The following is a 23,121-nucleotide window of genomic DNA, read 5'->3' on the forward strand; positions in this document are numbered from 1 at the left end:
TAAACATTTCCTCTGCTTCAATGTGAGGATACACTTTTGGATCTCGTCAATGTTAGTTATTCAACCCCTCCACACGAATGTTGAAATCTGGGCCATTTTATTCCGCGATAAGGACCACCACCGTACGAGAAAGGGTTATAAAATAGGCATTAGGGTCATTACAGTCAGGATACTGAACCCTTTCCACACTACATTATATTTTTGTACTCTCTTTTCTAACGGCAAACCCATTGAAAAAAGCTACAGGGAAAACTTAATGGAGAAATTAGCACTATTTGAAAGGGTTTTCCTCCCTTGATTGGGGTGATTTTTTCGGACTTTTAAAAGTAATTAACTTCATCCAACAACAGGGTGTTTCAAAACAAAACCAGTTAGTGCTCGTTGGGTGTAATAATTATAAATGATTACTACTTAAGTGGAATAAATCAAGGTAGGTTAATATCTCAACCAAAGACTAGAATTTTTCTAAGGGAATATTATAATTAAACACAGATTAAGTGATAATTTAACACACCAACTAATAACATTCAATGGCTTTTTACTTTTATGAACATTTTTTTTTTAGCTACCCTGGCGAATGAAGAAAACACTGTCGTGAGTGAAATAGAACCAGAGTCACAGCCGAAAATTTTTGACTCGAAGGCTACTTTCGGGTAAAAATCCTGAAAAGTGAAATCCAGTCCATATAAATTCGCTTCTTTCTTCCGCCGTTTGCGCTCTAGCCTACCATTGAGGTTATGAATTCGATTCCAGCTATGATCGACATGAAATATTAGTTTAAATTTTAGCTTGACAACGTAATATTTTACTGTCCATAGACTGGTATCTGAAGCGTTAGATGAAACAGCTTACCTTCATGTAACCGAGGATCGAGATACTCAGCAATTGGTCTACTAATAAAATTTCTTGTGTACCATTGGGTGTGGATATGTGGACGTCGCATCGTTATTCTGTTCTCAAATCCAAAATCAAACAGCAAAACCAAAACGCAAAGCAAAACAAATTAACCATAGATAGCGCAAGTAAATTATAGCAAATTTAAAAAAATATTTCTAAATTTTTTTTGACATCCAAATCATTTTCAAATAATGTTCCTCATTGTTGAAATATTATTTAAAAAATTCGTTGCAATTTTTTTAAATTTTAGATGAAAAACAAGTACCTTTTTTTACTTCTCACCTATCCGTCAGCAAAAAGATGTCAATCGGTCGCTCCTTTGAGACGCGAACGAAACACAAACAAACACATTTTCTCATTTATAATGTTAGCGTTGATTGGCTTAAAAAAATAATTAAAAACAATGGGCTGTAGGTATTCAGATCGAGAATCGCAAGCGCAAAACAAAACCGTCCGTTACGCGTTTGTTGTTAAACCAAAAACCAAACCAAAATTTTTCCACGCTTTTGTTCTCAATACAGAAGAGCGAAATTCCGTCTCTACAGCTGTGGTACCTTATCACCCCTTCCGTATTATGGCCCCACGTGTGCAGCCGTACAAAACCTCTCTCAAAAGATTATAGCCACGGGGTTGCGGAAATGCATTTAATTTGGGAACTGTCAAAAATTATGCCAAGATTGTGGCTTCTAATATGCCTGTGGGTCGAGGAGGGTAATACAATATATATTATTTACATATATATATATTGACGTATTTCGTGTTGTGGGTAGTAGGTATTGCTACTGATAAAACGACAACCCCTAAGTATGCAATAATTTATCAAACAAATTACTACTGGCACTAATAACTATGCTCACTTATATAAACTTGGATCTTCGCCAACAATAAGTTATATGTACAGAACATATCGTGGGTATACAAGGAAAACCGGTTAACTACGTTTTTGGCATATTTGAGTTATGAATACCATTAACTTCAAATTTTTATCCTCTATCTACAGATATAATCGGTTAAATGATATTACCGCAATTAACTGAGTTTGGTAGAGCAAGTAAAAACGTATATATAGCATTTATTTTCAAATCTTTACAAATGATTTCAAGTGATTATTTTTTAACCGAAGTATGTTTTTAAGAATGAATATACAAGAAAAAATGTTTTTTTATTTTATTTATTTATTTATTAAAAGCATACAAAAATTAACATATAAATTATCAAGTCCCACTGAACTGCATAAAATACAGTTCGTCAGCAGGTGCTTATAGTTAATTTCTAATATATATACATAATCTTATCTCTTAAATTCTATAAACATATAAAAACTCTTATTACCATGGAAAAAAAGAAAAATATGTACATCGAAAATAAAAAATTGTCCAAATAAAAAAGAAAAACACAAAAAAATCTTAATATAAAAAACCACGTTCTAAAAGCCAGATTCTCAGCAGACGTTTTTAAGTGTCTGTTAAGTGTCTTTGTCTGGTTTTTTTTATTACTAAAACAATATGACATCCAAAGTTTTTATTAAAAGTAAAAATATCTGCATTAATGAAACCTTGCTACAGCGAAGTTAAAAAAGACTTGTAAGAAGTTATGCAAAACAGGAGTCATTCCCGAAGATTTCCATCATTGGTACAAGAGTCTTTCTACTTCCGCTGATGTGATAGATGCTATATCTGAAGATGAAGACAATGTTGAATTTGATTCAACTCTAATCAGTTAGACAATGTCGCCGGCTAACTCAACCAGCACAAATATCTTCACAAGGAAAATCAGCTAAATGCGGATTTTATTTTTCTTATCTTACTTCATTGTTCATTTATCAAAATTCTGTGGCTTTTTAATTCATATTAATTCTGTTATGTATAAAAATGTGTTTCATGAATAATAAATAATAAATATTAAAAAAAAAAAAACTTGATTTTTAATGAACAACCAAACTTTAAAATTCAATTTACGCCAAACTGGCATTTTGCAGTTAACCGGTTTTCCTTGTATACCCACGATATACTCGTATGTGATCACGTGCAATGTGTAAATCAATATAACTGACGGTCGGTTTACTGCGAACAATCAGATTACTAACTGTATCGTGATCTGTAGATGTTGTCAAATCTAGGTTCTTGGTAGACTAAAACAATAATTAAATTTAAATATAAAACAGACATCCAAGTAAAATAAATTAAATACAACTTTGTTTTTAACTACTTTTTTTTTACCGACCGGTTTCAAAGCTACACAAGCTTCATTATCACGGTATACTTAAAATACTAACTTACTTAGAACACATTTCTGGTCATGCAGCTACAAGAGTAGATCCCAGCAGAATGCACGTACGAGGTTTTCCTGTAAATACAATAATTTAATTACAAAAACACGCACGACGTTTGCTCAGAGGAATTTCTCTTTTATGGCCCCAAGAGTGTTGGGTGAACATATTAAGTTCTGCAAAACGAAAGCTGTTTTCAGAAAGAGTTTTTTTATATTTTTTAATATGTATTTGGACCTCTGTATTTAGTAGCCTTACGTGTCATGTACAAAGCTAAGGTACTCGGAAAAAAACGTTTTTGTTTGTCTTGGAAATGGGATGTTCGATCAATGATTTTGGTTTATTACCTTTATGAGTCCAACCACCATTGTTGCAAAGTTCAAGAACAATGGCACGTGATAACTACTTTTAACTACAGTGTGGATATCTGTTAAGGATATTCCATCTTTCCTGCATTCTGCTTCAAGATTATGGCGTTGCAAACTGAAAAATGCTCACTGAAATAACAGATGTTCGATACTCTGTGAAGAAATATCATCAGCATGGACAATTGTCATCATTCCTTAATTTAAACCTATATAGGTAACTTCTCATAGCTCCGTGTCCGGTAAAAATTTGGGTCGTTTTGAAAGTCTTTAGGTGATGATAACGGAAGTTTGCTGCATCAGCCAGCGTTGGGAAAAACATTTTAGTGATTTTACCAGTATAAGAAGCTGAAAGAGTTTTCAATAGAGTACAAGTCTGAATTTTGACTAAAAGAAGAGATCATTGTAGGAGACTGCTGTGAGATATTGTATAGATTTTTATACTATTAAGCGTGTGTCCACATGCCCATTAAAATATATGTATGTTAATGTAGTAATATTCTTTTTTTTTGCCAACATTTAATTATGTACGTGCTTCCACTTTCCATTAAGTTGTTTCCCAACTCAACACAGGGCCCTTGGCCTCATAGAGTTTGGGATACGTTATTATTTTTAATATGTATGTATTTGTATGAATAAATAAATAAAACAAAAAATTTAAAAAACCAGTCAGAAAAAAGAAAATAATTGGTTTTATATTTACTTTATTATAATGAATAACCACTAGGTTAATGATTTAATTATAAATTTTATAGACATCTAAGTTATTGAAACAATAATTATAATTACTCGATGCATTACATTTAATTTATTTTTTTAACCCGCTTAGCCTCTATTTCGAGGTTTGTCAGCAGGTAGGAAGAGGGGATTGGAAGAAGGTTATGAAAAATACACCGCAACACTCAGACTAATTGAGAAAAAAATCTTTCTTGATTTTTTTTCTTGCAGCTGGCGGGAATCGAACCCGCGACGCCAGTTTCACAGTTAGCCGTCTAACCAACTGCGCCACGGCGCTTGTCTCATTCATTCATTCAATTTTTGTATCCATTATTATTTCTAGCAGGGAAGCTGGATTACAACACCCTCAAATCTCGTCGTCTGTTTTTTAAATCATTTATTTTTTACTAAAATAGTGAAGGATAAAGGTTTAAAAAAAAACATATTGTTGTAGAAAGCATTCAGTCAGAGGCACTGGAATCACGAATTCACCATTTTTTGCGGAGTAAATTAGGCAAACAAGTTAAAATGTCAACAATGTTTTGAGTTTGTCCAAATGTTTACAGACTGACTGGATTTCCTCTCTAGGGAGTTATTTAGATCAGCTCTTTTACTTCACAAAAGTCAACAGATAGAAGAGTTGAGGAAATGTGGATATTTAAACAAACGCAGAATGGTGAATGTTACACAATAGGTAAAGTGGCCACTTAAATCAGCCAATTACAGGTTATTAGTCACCTATACTTCCATATTCCCTTCTCAAAAATGTTTTCCCGCTCATTTGCAACAGATCTGAATAGTTCCCTAGGGAAGAAATCCAGCAAGTCTGCAAACATTTGGACATACTCAAAACATTGTTGAGTCAACTCACTGGTAAAAGAACAAGTATAAAAATTGAAAAATTGTTTTCAGGCGTTGTCTCGTAGGTAAATTGGTTTAGCCGAATGAATCTCACCCACATAATTAACGGTTTCAGCTCTTTTACTTCACAAAAGTCAACAGAGGGATGAATTGAGGAAACGTGGATGTTTAAACACAAGCAGAATAGTGATTGTTACAGTTTGCGTCTATACACACTACTATTAGCCACTTAAATCAGCCAATGACAAGTCATAAGCAAGCCCTGTAAATGCCTAAACTTCTCTATTCCCTTTAAAAACATATTTCCCCTCTGTTGTAGTAAATTGAGATCAGAATGGTGAATGTTACACAGTGTGTAAATTAACCACTTAAACCAGCCAACGACAGATCAGAAGCCCTGTAGATGCCTAGACTTCCATGTTTCCTTCTTAAAAATGTTTTTTCTCTGTTGCAACAAATTTAGAAGTAAAAAGAAATTCAATGCCAAAGTCTCGAAATAAATATTTACGAACTTGGCATTGCATATCGAGGCTTTACTGAGAGAATGCATTAAGTCATTTAAATAAATTGCGGAATTATCGCACTTTAATCTTTTTTTATTATTTCAACGCATTATTACTCCCCTACTTTTTTAAACTTTTAAAAAGTCATCTTGTTTCTAGGCATGGCATAAAATTTTTAATAAACAATTTGCACCTAAATTAAAAAATATTTAAAATATATCGAGGCCATACTGACAGAATGCATTAAGTCAACAGTCTCTTTATGTTCCAAATATTATAATATACATATATTTTAATATTATGGGTAATTTTGTCAGATTAGTGAAATGGTAGGTGGTCTGTTATTGGTCCTGTTACACAATTTCAAATTCGCTGGTTCGGTAGTGTGTGCTCCGTTTAAAATTAACTTTCGTGGTATTTTTAACTCAAGACTGGCAAAAATGCAGATTTGCGACTTTGGCATTGGCACGACAATATTATATTATATCATATTTTGGTCGAGTCCTGCAATATGAATCTAAAAGCAAATTATCATAACACTTTCATAGTTTAAATGTAAGGGATACATTTTACCGCGCGCAAATACGAATATTTGAAACACTAAGAGAAGTGATTTACATACATTTACACATATGACACGAATAATAATTTACCTGAGATATTTGCCAGCCATTCCAGGACTAAATTATACAAAAAAAGATTTCATGTAAGAGTTTGTGTCATTAATTTTTTTCTTGAATTTAATAATCGAGTTTTAATTTCACGAAAATAAAATATTTCACGATAAAATAGCAATAGTATATGACCTCCCCTATCTAACATTAACCAAAGAACTCTTTAAATAAACTAATACCCGTATGCAGAGACAAAACTTAAGGTGAGGAAGATTCATTCTAATTTCAAATGCAGAGAATAACCCGAAGGTGAAGACAATGGAATGTACTTTCCTCACCTTAAGGTTTGTCTCTGCATACGGGTATTAGCAATTCAATGTAACTGAACTCTTTGAACTAAAATCCTTGAAATTTATACGTAAATTAGCCACTGATGTAATTGTAGACGATGAACTTAAACTTTTAAAAAAATGTAGTAAACATGGACACAGTACAAAAATATCAAAAATATATTACAGACAACCTTCTAAAACGAGACAAGGACAGTCGAGACTAATAAACCATGGACTGAAATTATACAATAATTTACCAGACTAAAATAAACAAAAAACTTAGACAACCTTTACAAAAGATATTAAAAATATTATCATTAACAGTAGAATATGAATTTAAAAAGTAAACATATTTTGTTAAATGTATGTAACACGTAAGGGTTTATCAAAAAAAATAAAATAATAATAATAAAAACAAATAATAAACGTCCCTCCCTTCGCACGTATGCTACCCGATCTGCGCAGATTTATCGATCGTGTGTATGACAAATCATTGCAGATTATATTTTTTGCACAGTCTATCTAAGTGCTGCGTTAAATCGGATAAACAAAAGTGTTCATCCGCGCAGTGAAAATTAAAGGATTTAATTGCAATGTGAAAGTTCTCGAAAATGACTTAAAAATTTAAAGATCAACTACTTTGAATAATTTTTCTACTTTTTCCAAATCAATCAATGATAGAGCGATATGATAGATTTCCAGTTAAAGGAAGCCAACCCACCAATCAGCAGAACTCACCGAAAAGAACTTGTGACGACACAGGTAGAGTAATTTCATAATCACAAAATTTGAAAAAAGTATAGAGCTAATAATATTACAGTAGGCCTCGTGGCGTAATGGTCAGCGCGTTTGCCTACCATGCAAGAGGTCTCGGGTTTGATTTCCCACACGGTCGATACGAAATATTTATTTACAGGGGTGTTTTCCCACCGGAATATTTCATAGTCCCTGGACTGGTACCTAAAGCGTAAGACTGATCATCTTACCTTCATGTAACAAAAATGATCAAGATACCATTAGGTACGGAAAGGGAATGATGAATGGTGATGATAATATATTGAATTGAATTTTTTTTTTAATTTTGGCTTGTATTGATAATCTGTTAACAAATAAAAATACAAAAGTCACTGAACTGCCTCATTCATTGGTGATTAAAATAAATGTCCTCAATCGATTTCCGTTTTGATGATTTTCTTCTTGAGATTAAAATACTCTCTTCCAAGGTTCTAATTTTATTTCATACACATAACTGTATTCTTCATCCGCCTGGACGTATTCAATATTTCATATTACAACATTTTTCTTAACATTTGATTCGATGTCTCCGTCTTTAAATAGGCTGAGCCGTGTTAGATGGAGACTAACCTAATCAGAGAAAACTCCATGTTAATATTTAGGTGCTCTTTTGTTTTATAGATTATCTGGTAATAAATACATATGTGTATGCAAGAAATTTATAAATAATAATAATTGCAAGAGACAGGCTGCGAGACACTGAATAAATTTATATACAATTAATCGTGTAGTCCGGATGTTGACTAAAATTGATTGGCAGAGAGGTAAAACATTTTTGAAAAAGGTAGTATGAAAGTCTAGGCATTTACAGGGCTTATGACTTGTCATAAGCCCTGTTTAAGTTTGGGAGGAAATCCAGCCAGTCTACTAACATTTGGACACACTCAAAACATTGTTGAATAAACTAACTGGTAAAAGAAGAAGTACAAAAATTAAAAAGCAATTAAAAAGTATTTCGAAATGGAAAAAAATATTTATGAAGAAAAAAACATATCAAAATTTAAAATAATGGTCAAGACATATGTGATAAACAATTTATAAATTAAATATAATTGCAATGTTATTATTAGAACACACATAACAATATGTATGAAATGTGTGCCCTACTTTAAGATTTAAATAAATAAAAAAATCATGAAAAAAATAATTGGAAAATCGTTTCTTTAAATGCTTGTATTAAGTACTCGAAAATTACGTAAAACCATGGAATTTAACAATTAAATGCGTATGTTTTTATTTAATATAACATATAATAGTATGTAAGGTAAGATTTCATGCTTCACGTTATTTATATAAGCAGAATTCAAATAAAAGCTTCAGCTGGTCTTTGAAGTGCAGTACTTTGTGAACCACTTGGTGAGTATAAAGAAAAAAAGGAACATTTCCTATGTAACTTAGTTCTGTATGTCTTTCCCTCTACACTTAATTGGATAATTAATTGTCTCTTTTCCAGCGTTTAATAAATCACAGTTCTGTACAGAGCAAATATTTGCCACTATAAATTTTCCCGTTACCACTAGCTTAGATGTTACACACGGAAGGAGTATCCAAATGCACAACTTGTGCAAACTTCTTAGGAATTCTTGCAGTTAAATGATCAACAGAACGGGCAACCGAGCTCGTAAATTTCAAATAAAAATCAGCCAGCACCACCCCACCCGAGTAGTGAAACAAAAGGGATGGGGAAAGGAGGAAAAAGGGTGGGAGGACTGTAGGCGGGAATCACCGTACCTCAACCGACGTATCGATCCCGCTACCACGTGGCTGCCCATTTAGCTTCAAGTGTTTCGTGTTTTATACACAATGTAGCTGCTTATATTAAACACAAACACGCGAATACTCACTAATACATCTGCGTGTAAAAAGTGTTACCGCACACCTCAAACTTTTTTGTATCTTTTCCGTTTCATCACTACTATCGTGACGCTTTTCTTTCCCAGAACAAAACCATCACAATTGAGTAACAATGAACCTTTTATAATTCCAATATTGGTTAACTCTAACCCTGATTTTCTTCCCAAAATAATATTATCGTTTGATTTGTACGGTATTTCGCTTCACCTTAAATAAATGGAATCAATATTTCATTCATTCATTATTCCATGTCCGCTCCCTAGTTGGAGCATATGGTGTCCACAAAGATCCTCCAAGCATCTCTGTTGACTACCAGCTCCTGTGCATCCTCCCAAGTCAGGTTCGCGTCCTGTAGTTTTGACACAAACTGCCGACGAAAAGTCAGCAGTGGACGTCCAGGACGTCGAGAACCTGATGCCTTGTAAAGTAGGCAAGCGTGGTTAAGGCTCTCAGGAGGCATCCTCAGTATATGGCTTAGCCAACCGTATCGCCTTCGTTTGATGTCCGTTCTCTTATTACTTAATTCCTCACAAAGTCAAACCACCGCACTCCCAAGATTCTTCTGAAACACTATTCTCAAAACTCTTTAATTATGCTGCTTTGGGCCCTAGTGAGGTGCCACGATTCGCATCCGTAGAGAAGAATAGGTGTTATACAGGCGTTATATAGGCGGCATTTGGTTTTCACTGAGTAAATATCCGATCTCCAGACAGACTTCATACTATTGAATGTGGCGCCTGGTTTTTCTTTTTATTATCTTCCTAAATCAATATTTAATGTCATTTTATTACTAACCCTTCACTTACTGTGCCAAAAACATCCACCCGCAACGGTGCTGTGAGTCGATACACATGCAAAAACTGAGAGATTTTAAATCGGAAAAATATAATATTTAAAGGCAATTGCTGCAATCATTTATAACTGAAGTCAAAAGCGATAATTTTTTTTTTATCTAATTGCTTAAAACGTGAAAAAATAATTAGCTGGCGTTCGCATCGTGAGAACGCTCCTAACAAAGGCCCGAAAGCAACTGCGCAAAACTGGCGTACTGTGGCAGTGGTACGGGGTTACTTTGCTACTAGCCTGCGTGACGCGTGAATTTGTCTCTTTCGCTCGTGAATATACCTATAGCATAGATAGTGAGACGTAAAGAGTGTTCGTACTCTTATATTTTAAATGTATTAGTGATTCATCTCCGATTTGTCACAAAATGCCTTTTTTGTTCCCAGTAATTATTTATTATTTACTAATAAATGTATAACGGAAGAATAATGAAAACCTTAACCGAGTATTTATAATGTGTACTTGTGATATGTACATCACCGGGAAGGGAGAGTTAATAATATTTTTTCTCGTCATAAACTACAACCATTGAGAATACTACTTACTAATGTATGTATTTAACTACAGTCTGTCTTTACCCTTTGTTTTCTGAATAAAGAAATTTTTAGAGTGTTTAAGCTTTTCCTTCTTGAATTATGCTATTTATGTTTTTAAATGTATTCTTTCAAAACTTTGACAAAAAATAACAGTGGTACAAATTTGTAACGTTCGGGAATTTTAATATAAAAAAATGATATTTTTCCAATACGACATATTCCCAAAAACAAAATAAAAACACGATTTATGAGCAAACCACAAAAATATTTTTTTTTTAATTCTTACTTTCATAATTATTATATTTAAGTTCGCAAAGGAGTAGAGGAAGCATCTGGGAAGCATGTTTTCAAGAGATGGAAGAGTAGAAAAAGATGTTGATAGGAGAGTGAATGCGAGCAACAAAATTAACGGAACACTAAGCACAGTAATTGCTAATAAAAATATGTCAATCAAAGCTTAACTGGCAGTGCACAACGGAGATTTATTCCCGACACTTATGTATGGAAGTGAAACATGGAACTGGCAGAGGAAGGATGAAAGCCGAGTGAACGCGGTCGAAATGCGATCTCTTAGACGAATGTGTGGGAAATCAATATATGACAAGGTTACGAATGATGAAATCAGGCGAGAGTGAAAATCTGAATCAAGTATAATAGATAAGATTAAGAAAAGGTCTCTGAGATGATTTGGTCACGTAGAAAGAATGGACGACAAAAGAATGATAAAACAAGTATATATGGTGAAAATGAACGGTAACGTGAGACGAGGACGACCAAGGAAGACGTGGCATGATCAGATAAACCAAAATCTTAAGTCTGGTCATGTCAAAAACAGACAGAACCGAAGGGCATGAATGACAAGATGTATGAATGTGGAAGAAGCTAGGAATGTATGCCAGAATAGACGTATGTGGCGGTCCATTTTCTCTGCCTACCCCTACGGGGAAATGGCGTGATGGTAGTGGCAAAGGAGTAGTAATTTTACATAACCAAACGAATAACAGCTCTACCCAAAACAGATCTCCAGGAGTATTTTTTTAAAACTAATTACTTCAAAATGGCCGAAACTACTAAAAAATATCAAAATATGTACCCACAGTTTAGTTGCATCAAATGTATTCTCAATATATATGTTACGAGTATTTTACACCTGGACAAAATTGTACCGTCAGGGATCAAAAAGTTCAACTTAAAATTAAAATAAACAAACATCCGATATAGTTTTATAATAATTCAAATATTTTTTTTAAATCTTGAAGTAGGCCACCCAAAAACATATTCTTATGTCCGCTATTATAATAACATTGTATATAGAACGTTCATTTATGAATAGTTTACACATTATGTCTTAACCTTAAGTTTGAATTGAGTTGATAAATATCAAACGCCATGCCCGTCCACAACATTCCTCCGCAAGTCCATGTGGACCTATTAGCTTCTGAATATAGTTTTTCGACAGGCTTTTCATTGTAATAATCAAGACATGTTTTGATTTAAATAGCAGTGAAAGCATCTTTTTCTTTCACTACACTTTGTAGAACAAATGTAAAAAAAATTTGGTTGACATACTGGCGTTTGATATTTTTCAACTCAATTTTAATATTTTCCTATCTTAATAATTGTTTGTTTCCCATATCATAAACTTTGTATCATCATCATTCTCTTTCCGCATAGGGCCCTGCATTGGTACACTAATCACAGATCAAAGCTTATCTTGATCATTTTACTTATATGAAGGTGAGGTGATCAGTTTTACTCTTTAGATACCAGTCTAGGAACTATGAAATATTCTTGTGTAAAAACACACTAAAAAAAAAAACATATTTCATATCAACCATGTCGGGAATCGAACCCGAGACCACTTGCATGGCAGGCAAATGCGCTGACCATTACACCACGAGGCCGACTATACTAAACTTTTCATACTGCCTTATATAAAATAGAACTTTGTGACTCCACCTTTTTTCTAAGTGGTAGTCTAATTTTCCGCTTTTCTTTCGTTTTGATGAATTATCAATATTGATCATTCAAGAAAAACAGTTTTCAAAAGATCTCCTTCAAACCTTACAGTAAAATATTGATTGTTTCAGGTGCATCATTATTAATACGATGCAATCGTAGTATTTATTTAAATTATTTATTCCATGATAATTTTGGTGTAAACGAAAATTTCGATTGAAATAAATTCAAAATATTTTCTTTCAAAAGTCAAAAATATATTAGTTACCTCGCATTGGCAAATATTAAAATCGCTACCGAATATCCTGACAGTCGCAAATTATAAGAAATTTGGCTAAATCAACAACTTCTTCAAACAACTTCGGTCCGAGAGAAAACTAAATAAGAACATTTATTATCTTTCAGGTTTATCAAACAGAATTAATATTTCTCGAGGCCTACTGGCAGTAATAAAACAATTCTTAAATTTAATTCGAAAAGGTAAAAACGTTAATAGAAGACGTTTCCTTTGAAGCGGAGTAGCCAAAGCGAATTTGATAGATGATTTAACAGAAATTGAGAAATTCTTTTAGAGAGGATTTGGAATTTTAGGCATTTACAGGGCTGTGTCTCTGTGATTTCCTGATTCAAATAATTTTTTTTTCGTTGTAATTGATATTTTTTATTACTATTACTTTTCATGAAATTTAACTACAAAATGTACACAAAATCTAAACGGTGCCAAACTAATAATAAATAAAAGTTTATCGGCGCGTTTATAATGCGCACGTCAAATTTGTATTAGACAAATCAAAAAATACAGAAAAAAACAAAGAAACTAGAAATATATCAATAACGCGAATTGTAAAGTAAGGATAACTAATATTAGAACACATCTTTAAGGCTGGATTTTTTATAAAGAAGCCCCGTAATTGCCTACCTCTTTGCTGCAGACGGGTAGAACCCATTTTATTTGTTTATTTATTTTACAGAAACAAACAGTCGACAATGATTTAATAATTTTGAATAATTGTTAAAATTTTTCGACACAATTAGCGAATTCCTCCCGCTCACGGCTTTTGAGTGGACAACAAATCTAGAGGTTGGAAACTCTAGGTACTCCCCCCCCCCAACGCTTTTTGCTCTTGGGGGAATAATAATGAATTTTGTGGTTAGTAACCCCCCCCGCCCTTCTGTCTACGAAACTTGGGTTGATAACGAATCTACTGATGTATTTTTCAGCATCTACCAATTTTCCCTCGACGGAGGTTAGCAACTCTGCCTCGGCGGAAAGCTTGATAAACAACCTTCATACAAGAAATTTAGATTTTGTGCTTCCATAGAAGTTCTGTGCTCTGGACTGCGCCAGTTTCATGGGTGAAATTGACCTAGTTCTTGTTAGTGATTGACCACGGTTTTTCCCTCATCAAAATACATAATTGATAACCTTAATTGGTATAGTTGCTTCACCGGAAGTACCCTACAATGTTTAAATATTGCAACGATACATATTTGTATTAATACCTTTATTTTTCTTTTGTTTCAGATAATCGGTGTTATATCAGTGTTCTTCATCTGCGTATCCATTCTCTCTTTCTGTCTCAAAACACATCCTGACATGAGAGTTCCCGTGATTAAGAACATCACTGTCAAAACCGCAAACCACAGCTCTGGCTGGGTACTGGACAAGACGCAAACTAACGCTCATGTCGCCTTCTTCTATATAGAATGTGTCTGCAACGCCTGGTTCACCTTGGAAATCCTGGTCAGGTTCATTTCCTCGCCAAACAAGTGCGAGTTCATCAAATCATCGGTGAACGTCATCGACTATATCGCGACACTGAGTTTCTACATCGATTTGATACTCCAGAAGTTTGCCTCGCACGTGGAGAACGCCGACATCTTAGAATTCTTCTCAATCATCAGGATAATGAGGTTATTCAAGCTGACGAGGCACTCGTCCGGGCTGAAGATCTTGATACAAACCTTCAGAGCATCAGCGAAAGAATTGACACTTCTAGTGTTTTTTCTCGTCCTCGGTATCGTGATTTTCGCCAGTCTCGTGTACTATGCAGAAAGGATACAAGCCAATCCCCACAATGATTTTAACAGCATACCGCTGGGGCTTTGGTGGGCTCTGGTCACCATGACCACAGTCGGATATGGAGATATGGCTCCCAAGACGTACGTGGGCATGTTTGTAGGAGCGCTGTGTGCTCTCGCTGGGGTATGTACCTATTCTATTATTTATGTTCCCTAAATCTACACACTTGTGTCTATAAACCCCACTATTCAATTCACCTATGCAATACTACACAGCTAGGATTTCGGATGTAAAATGTGATGAAAGTACACTCATTATTTAAACATTAATTTGGCAGCCAGCCAAAAACTTTTGTGGCACATACCGACTTTTTTATGTCTTTACGTGTATCTTTTGTACGTGTGAGCTCACATTTCAAAAACTAATTGAATTTTTTTTGTATTTTTTTTTTTATTATTAAATTTCATAAAAAGTACATGTTTTTAAAATTTTATACAGATCTACTTTTATAAATATAGTAAATGTTATCACTGTAACTCAAAAAAAAAGAGACTAACTCTTGTGCTTGGAGAGTGACTTAGACTGTTGTAGTTTATTTATAAGAATTTATATAATTTTGAATATACGAGTATATGAGAAGAAAAAAATAACAAAATTTATAAAGAAAAAAACATAAAATAATAAAACATTCGTAGTAATTTACATTTAATGTAGTTTTTACACGTGTTCAAAAAATTTCTTTAGATTTACTTTAAATCTATTTATTGATATATTATTTTTAATTGTTTTTAGTTCATTGGGGAGATTAATATGACTTGTGTGGAATTTAGGAGTTTTAATATTATTTTTGTATCTGAGTGACTTATTCATCTCAAATTCTTTTAATTTTTCTTCTTTTTAAATTTGTATAATGAAATTTATTTAATAAAGAGTGTTTACTGCATGAACCTTAAATATGTTAAATAGACTTTCCGTATTGAATATTGGGGGTTTCTTTAAAATTGCTTTAATAAACAAACTTATTATTTTTTTCTCAAACATCGTTCAACTTATCCCATTCATGAAACATTATTGTTTCAGCTGTAAAACTAATTAATCCCCTCCCTGTTAACGCCGTAATACCTCGCTATTTCAACAAGACAATAAACATTAATTTTCTGTACAATCAACATTCAATAAATCCTCTAGCAAGTTACGTCGAGCGCTCAGAACAAAGTTGTAAAGCGAAAATATAAGGAGCCAAATCACACCACGTTGTTCTCCCAATAGTTCGCATGTTTGCGGAATATAATAACATGGAATGAAAATGACAAATTACCCATGTGGAACCTCGCTGAGTAATGTATTTTGGGAAATGAAGTAATTTATTTTAATTAGAACATATTTAAATTCTCAGGGTGAAATTTTCGCTACACTGTTTTGGTAAACTTTTATAATACGTTAATGTTTGTAACGCACGCACATATTGTGCACCTACGTGAATACAAAATTAGAGTAATATTCACAGGAAGTTTTTAGACGTTTGTCCCACTAAGGGTTAATTTTTTGGGAGGGAAAATATTTTACCTATTCTCAAAAGGCAGTTACATCGATCTAGTCCAAATGATAAATTATTTCAAAATCAATAAAAAAATATATCAATATATTATTTGCCTTCATATGTACAAAAATAATTTCAAAAACAAAATATTGTTCCATCTAGATGCTTTCTGGTGACACTCTATCTACGTATATGGATGTATGTTTTTAACAAAAACGCCAACCCACAAAACGATAAAATTAAGCGAATGAAATCGTCTGTGTGCGAATGAAATGTCATTGGTACACTAGATGCAGCACTTAGCACCCGTCTTGTGTTCTATTCAACCTAAGTTCCAAAACCTAATTCGTAGCCAGTAAACGTGAAGCAGCGTAAAAAGGCGCGCCATACAGCTTTGAATTCACAGTAAACTGGCATGGACAGTTAAAAAATGACCGGTGTCTATAAAGTGTTCCGGGTATTGCGGATTTGTCAGGGTGCCCAAGTTTACACGCTTTTTTGCGTTTTTCATTCCTTTTCTTTGCTGTGCGCTCTGTTTGTCCCATGTTAACTTTATCACATCCTTGGCAACTTAGCTTTTAAACAGCTTCGTTTCCAGGGGATTCTTATCTTTTGAATTAAGTAAATGATTATATATTTTTTGCCTTCAAAATATTTTTTTTACATAAACCACTGGGTTTATTAATTACTGAATTACAGTGCACGAATAATAAAAGAGGCAATTGATATACACAGACATCCAAATAACATAAACAAAAACGACGGGCTTAAATTAAATTCAACGTGGATCCCAGAACTACATACTACAAAAACTAATAGAAATGTGCCTACTGCCGACTGCAACACGGTACAAATTAATTACTAGTTCTTAAACACATGCTTTTTTCTACAAAACACACAATTTACCCTGAAGATGGCTCCTGCAATGGTAGCCAAAACGCCAGAACAAATCCAACACACACGGTAATCAACCAAAAAAGAAACATATTGATCACAGTGACCGTGAAAATCTTCGCACCTATACAAGAATACGTTTGTGTGAAGAAAGGTCCGACTGCGTTTCTTCTTAATGTTAAAATTACAATTTTTACGTAAAGTTATAGTTGCAAAATATATTTTGTTAAAATATTGATTAAACAAGAACTAGCACTTTGTTTGTATGTGTGTACATTGTATAAATATGTTTACTGTTTGGTTTACCATGGAGCTTGGTTGCTCTCTAGCTCAAACTTCTAGTGGCTGACTTGAATTATTATTGCATCTCATAAATAATAATCGAAATACATTATTGATTTGTAGCGTTACCATAGTAAAGAATACACTTCGAGGTAATCTTACTACCAATACGGTTTTCTGTAAGAGAAATTTACGATAACTGATGAAGTTCCGCTTTTGTACTACAATTTATTAACATTTTGCACAAGACGTTCATGGGTTTTGTTATGTATTTATACTTGTTGGGTAAGATTGTAGAAATGTAGGATTTTTGTGCTTGTGGATGCAGAGAACTTCTACTCCAATTAGAAGTGACAAGCAAAGGACGTTAAGGCTTCGATCTGTATTTATTACATGTTGAATAAAATACTGAATTCAGTTGTGAAGTGGGAAAAAAACAATTCACTTTTCAATGACTAACGAACTTACTTTTACTGACTGAGTTACTAAATAACTAGCTATGTGTTTTTTAGGGTGTTACTACTTATATAGTAATTATCCATGTTGTCCTCTTTACTTGCTAGTGAGTAATTTATGTAATTTTCTATTTCTCAGACTGTCAGCAAATCGACAATAAGAATCGGGTTGTGGTCCTGTGGCTAGTGTCTCGGACTCACGGACTAAAGGTCCGTGGTTCGAATCCTACTCTACCCCAACTTGATTCACATTTTCTAATAGTGAGTTATTTACAACTCGTTGAAAATGACCCTCAAAATTAAATATTTCGGTGAATCATAAGAACGCAAATATTTATTTAATTAAAAAAATAAAATAAAATAAAATAACAAAAGCTAGGGAATCAGTTCAGATGACAGTGGGCAGTAATTTCCGGTGAATCCCACGAAGCAAGAATTCTTTCTCTTAATTAATTATTTTTCGAAAACCATGATTTCCAAACCATGATTTTTTTTATTTATAATATTTATTCAATCAAAGTTACATTCTATTGGACAATAATCTATGAATGGAAATAGTTCAATGGCCTCTAATCATAATACCGTGGAAGACAATTTAATAGGACCATTTCAGGAAAAAAATATAATGTTGAGAAGGGTAATGGTTACACACATAAATATATACAAATACCCAACCCTCAACCACAACCATAACACAAGATACTCCAATGGGGATCTGATACTAAATAAAGGGGTCAACACTGTTCTGGCATCGAGGCAACACTATAACGTTGGCAAGACGGCCCATTATTTTTTGCCAGGTTGTGGAAAAGCAGGAGTGTTGTCAAGTTAAAAAAACTGTTGACCTCGCTCTTTCGTGACATTGGTCGTAGGGAGTCAGAGAGGTTGATGCTATTATCTTAGAGAGGGTAATTTTCTAAAAATTCTAAAAGAGGGAAATTTTCTGTCATGGGTAAAAAATCCTTTGTAATTGCTGTTTTTTTTTTCCCATTTAATATTTTATGTTTTACCATAAAATATTTAGGAATAAACAAATGTATCTCCATTTTAAGCCAAAAACTAAGATAAAAACATTATAGTACTAATAACACATAAACATTAACATATTTTATACAACATATTTACTTTCAAGCCTCTTATTAAAAAAATACAGATGTTTAAAGTGTTAAAAATCACTAATCTGTCTCTCCTGAAAAGTTGGGTTTTTGAAGATACTGTAGTTTACCTTTCGCAAACAGATATGTCAAGCCAACTGTCAGAATGCGAAAATTCTTCCTTAATTTGTATTTTCATAAAATACAAAACTCAAATATTGCAAAAACTGAACTCCAAACTTAAAACGTTGTTTGGCGTAAGCACAAGAGTTTTTAGTAGCTAATAAATAAAGCTCTTCAAGATAAAGAAATAAAGAGTATACATCGGATTCATAAAACCAACTCTAATGTCTACTAGTCTCCGGGGGGATGGTGAATGTCATTCTGTGTGTGAAATAGAATCCTGGATGAATGTTTTTAACTCGATGATAAAAATCCTTTAAAAAAATTGAGACAAGTCCGCCTTGCAGTATAGCGGATGGCACGTCCGCCTATCATGCATTCGGTTCTAGTTTCGATTCCTGACAGAGTAAAAAAATTATGCTATGATACGCTGACCATATAGTCGAGTTATATTCGTGTTGCTAGGGCAATACGTCAAGTTTTTACTGTTTTTATTATTATTATCATCGAGCCCTATTCGCACCTGATGGTGCATAGGGCACTTTGAGGGTTAAAAAAATGTAACGTATTTTAATTACTCGTTGCAGGAAGGTTAGACGATCAGTCTCACCCTTCTGGTATCAGTCTAGGGGCAATGAAATATTGCAGTGTAAAACTAAATTTTAACCTTTTTAACATAATAGTGAACTTCTGGTATTTATTTTTGTCAACAAGCTCAATTGTTTTTTTTAAACTGGAAATACAACTCTCTAGTATATTTTTTGACTGCAAAAGTAGCACATAGCATTTTTAGGTAGATTTTAAAATCTACCTAAACCATTAATGGTTATTTTTTCTTTCGAAAATCATCATGTGTGAATTACTCAAAACGGCGTCCAGTTTTGCAACTTTTTAGTGTTTGATAACAATGTTTTTTCAAGAAATTATTTAAGTGAGAAAGTATTTGAATTAATAAACCTATCAAAAAAATTAAAGTGAAATTGGCTTTCATAAAATATCTTTTAGACCCTTTCAAAAAATTTATTTATTTAAGAAATAAATACAATAATACAAAGTTTATGTAATAATATCTTAAATAATTTCGATTTCTTTTTAATGTTTTGGTTTCATTTTACCACCCTCATAATTTGTCAATAAAAAATAAGTCTTCTGGTAGCCAGGTTCTTGAGCCTCTAGAGGATAAACAAATATTTCAAATCAATCCTCCCAGGAACTCAAACATAGCTAGCGAATGCACTGACTACTGCATCACAAGGCATCCTTATCTCCAGATTTCGTTTTTCAATATTTTTACCTGAGTAGCCATCGAGTCGAAATCGCCTGAGTAGGGTTCTGGTTCTATTTCACACACAGAATGGTATTCTTGTTCCTTCCCGATGCAAACTTTTATGGAAAATTAAAAAAAGTTGTTTTTGAAGTTAAAGTTTTTATTGTGTGTACAATCATTTTTATCTTTCACGTTTGTGGAAATACAAGAACCCTCAAGAAAATCCATTGTCATGATTGGCGACTTTATTGTTAAAAAAAATTCTACAGAAGAAATACGCCGCGCGTATTTTGCTTTCAATAACAAACAATGTTCTAAAATGTTCGTACAGATTAGGGATAAATCGAATCATTCACAGACAGTGAATAAAATAAATTAATTGTATAAAATATTGCTTTTGGATCACTTAAATATTTTTTATTGCCTCGTGGTCGTTTAGAACTTACTTACTTACTTAAACTTTTTAGATTAATCTCCTACTTTCGCAATTGGTAATATCCTTAATTAAAATTTGCCATTTGGGCTATATTTTGATTGTTAAAGTTTTTATTTAAGAGAACTTCTCTATAAGACGAACGTTAGTTAAATTTTTGTTCGAAATTGTGCTAAATTTCCCAGGCCAACTGTTTTATAATTCCATATCCGCTCCCTAGTTGGAGCATATGGTGTCCACAAAAAGTATCCATAATAATAATAATAATTATGGATAACTTATATAGCGCCATTTTTGTAATATAATACCTCAAGGGCGCTTTACAAAGTGATTATATAAAGATATAAATTTAATTTTAACTTTTTAAGAAAAATAATGTACTTTGTCACCACATGCTAAGTGCAATGATTTAGAGAACAAGTTGGTTTTAAGTTTCTTCCGGAATATCACTTCACTCTTACAATTTCGGACTTCTGCTGGGAGAGCATACCGTAGGGCCTGCGACCGCAAATGCACGTTCGCCGAATTTAGTGCGCATCACTATTGGCTGCCAGCTTCTGTGCGTCTTCCTAAGTTAGGTGCGCGTCCCATATTTCTGACATAAACTACCGACGAACAGTCAGCAGAGGACGTCCAGGGCGACGAGAACCTGATGTCTTTGAAATTAGGCAATCGTAGTTAAGGCTCTCTCTAAAAAATGTTAGTGGTATATTTGGGTGTTGTATATTTTTCATAACGTCTTTCCATATCCTATTTCCCAAATGCTGACAAGCGTCTAAAGAAAAGGATTCACGGGATATTCCTTTAAAAGAAAAATAAATTAATGTTTTTTTTGCATTCCACGAAGTCTCGATAAAAATGAAAATGAATAAAAAAGAATCGAAATTTCATTTAACGCCTACCTGTTTTCTGTATACAATCGTCCCAGCACTAAAGCGTGACACGGTATGTTACAGGTGTTAACAATAGCGCTCCCCGTGCCAGTCATCGTCTCCAACTTCGCCATGTATTACTCGCACACGCAGGCGAGGGCCAAGTTACCCAAAAAGAGACGGAGAGTGCTGCCGGTAGAACAGCCCAGGGGACCCAGACTTCCAGGTAAAATGTTTTTTTATTAATTATTTTTTTAACCTTTTCCTTACTGTCCCAAAAACATCCGCTCCTTGCGATGCTGTGTAGTCATTACACATGCAAAAAATGAGAGATTTCAATTTAAAAAATGAAATATTCATAAAAAATTACTGCAATTAATAAAAGTCGAAGTCAAAAGTGATAATATTTTTCATCTAATTGCTAAAAACATGAAAAAACCTTTGGCTAATAAAGAACCACCCTTAACGAAAGTCGGATAGCTACTAACTGAAAAATTGCTGTTTGCGCGTGTGTCACGTGAAATTGTCTCTCTCGCTCCCAAATATACTTCTTTTATCGAAAGTGAGACGTAAAGAGTGTGTGAGACAATTATATATTAGGATTACTCTTTTACTATGTACTCCGCAACATGCGGCACATTGGTAAACTTTCTACAGTATTGGTTATTTATCTCAGATTTTCGATAAAATGCTTTTTCTGTTCCCAATAACCATGAATTATTTAATGAAACAATATTTGAACCGATACGTAAATGTATAATGGTGGAATTCCAAAAATTGTAACCCATAGTTTTTAATATTTATGGAGATATTAAAGTTATTAGATGCAATATGTACTAGCTTGTCATCACCGGGATGGGAGAGTTAAAAAATATTATAAATCAAGGCATAATATGTATAATAATATAATGTTTCAATAGACATGAACCTTATTTTAACTTTATTTTATTGAAAGAAAAATATATTATTACAAATAACATGCAAGTATGACGGTCTACATAATTATAAACAGTAAAACTAATTAGTATATTGCAACAGAGATGAAGAACGCGTTTGAGATAGGAATACAGAACTCTTGGCATCTACGGGGCTTATGATATTGGCTGGTTTAAGTGGCCACATTACAAAATGTGTAGCATTCGCCATTCTGCCTATATTTGAACATCGATATTCTTTCAATTCTTCTTCTTAATCTCTGTTGTAGTGTGTTAATTCAAAACTTTTTGTACAAGGGATTGAAGCTGAGTTATTTGAAAAAATAGAAAGCATTGGAATATTTTTAATTAATTAAAAATATATATACTGTTTAGTTTAAACGACAATATTTTAAGTATGCCCAAATGTTTGTTAACAAGTCTGGATTCGACCCCCTAGGGAGTTATCAAGATTTAAATTTATTACAACACACAATGAAAACATTTTTGAAAAAAGTTAATCATCAGAGTAATAATACGCCACCCGATTACACAGCCGCCCATACGGACAAAAACCATTATTTGATTGTCAATCGCGAAGTTAGCTACAGTTTGCTGCAATAAAACTGGCTTTAGGTTCTCGGGTCGTGAATTGCAGTTGCAAACCGAAATCGTCCGT

The 23,121-nt window shown here is 33.4% G+C and overlaps 1 protein-coding gene across 1 annotated transcript in view; it reads left to right on the forward strand.

The window, feature by feature from the left end:
- Positions 1-23,121, forward strand: part of Shaw (potassium voltage-gated channel shaker cognate w) — a 177,394-nt gene that overhangs the window by 148,896 nt on the left and 5,377 nt on the right. Inside the window, exons 4-5 of the mRNA XM_088235396.1 lie at positions 14,071-14,751; positions 21,613-21,754. Coding sequence (XP_088091522.1) covers positions 14,071-14,751; positions 21,613-21,754 — 823 coding nt within the window. The remainder of the gene's footprint in view (positions 1-14,070; positions 14,752-21,612; positions 21,755-23,121) is intronic.

The sequence above is a fragment of the Micrasema longulum genome, unplaced genomic scaffold, assembly GCF_059751315.1.
Source record: "Micrasema longulum isolate JH-2025_06_02 unplaced genomic scaffold, ASM5975131v1 h1tg001371l, whole genome shotgun sequence".
In the NCBI taxonomy this organism is placed as follows: Eukaryota; Metazoa; Arthropoda; class Insecta; order Trichoptera; family Brachycentridae; genus Micrasema; species Micrasema longulum.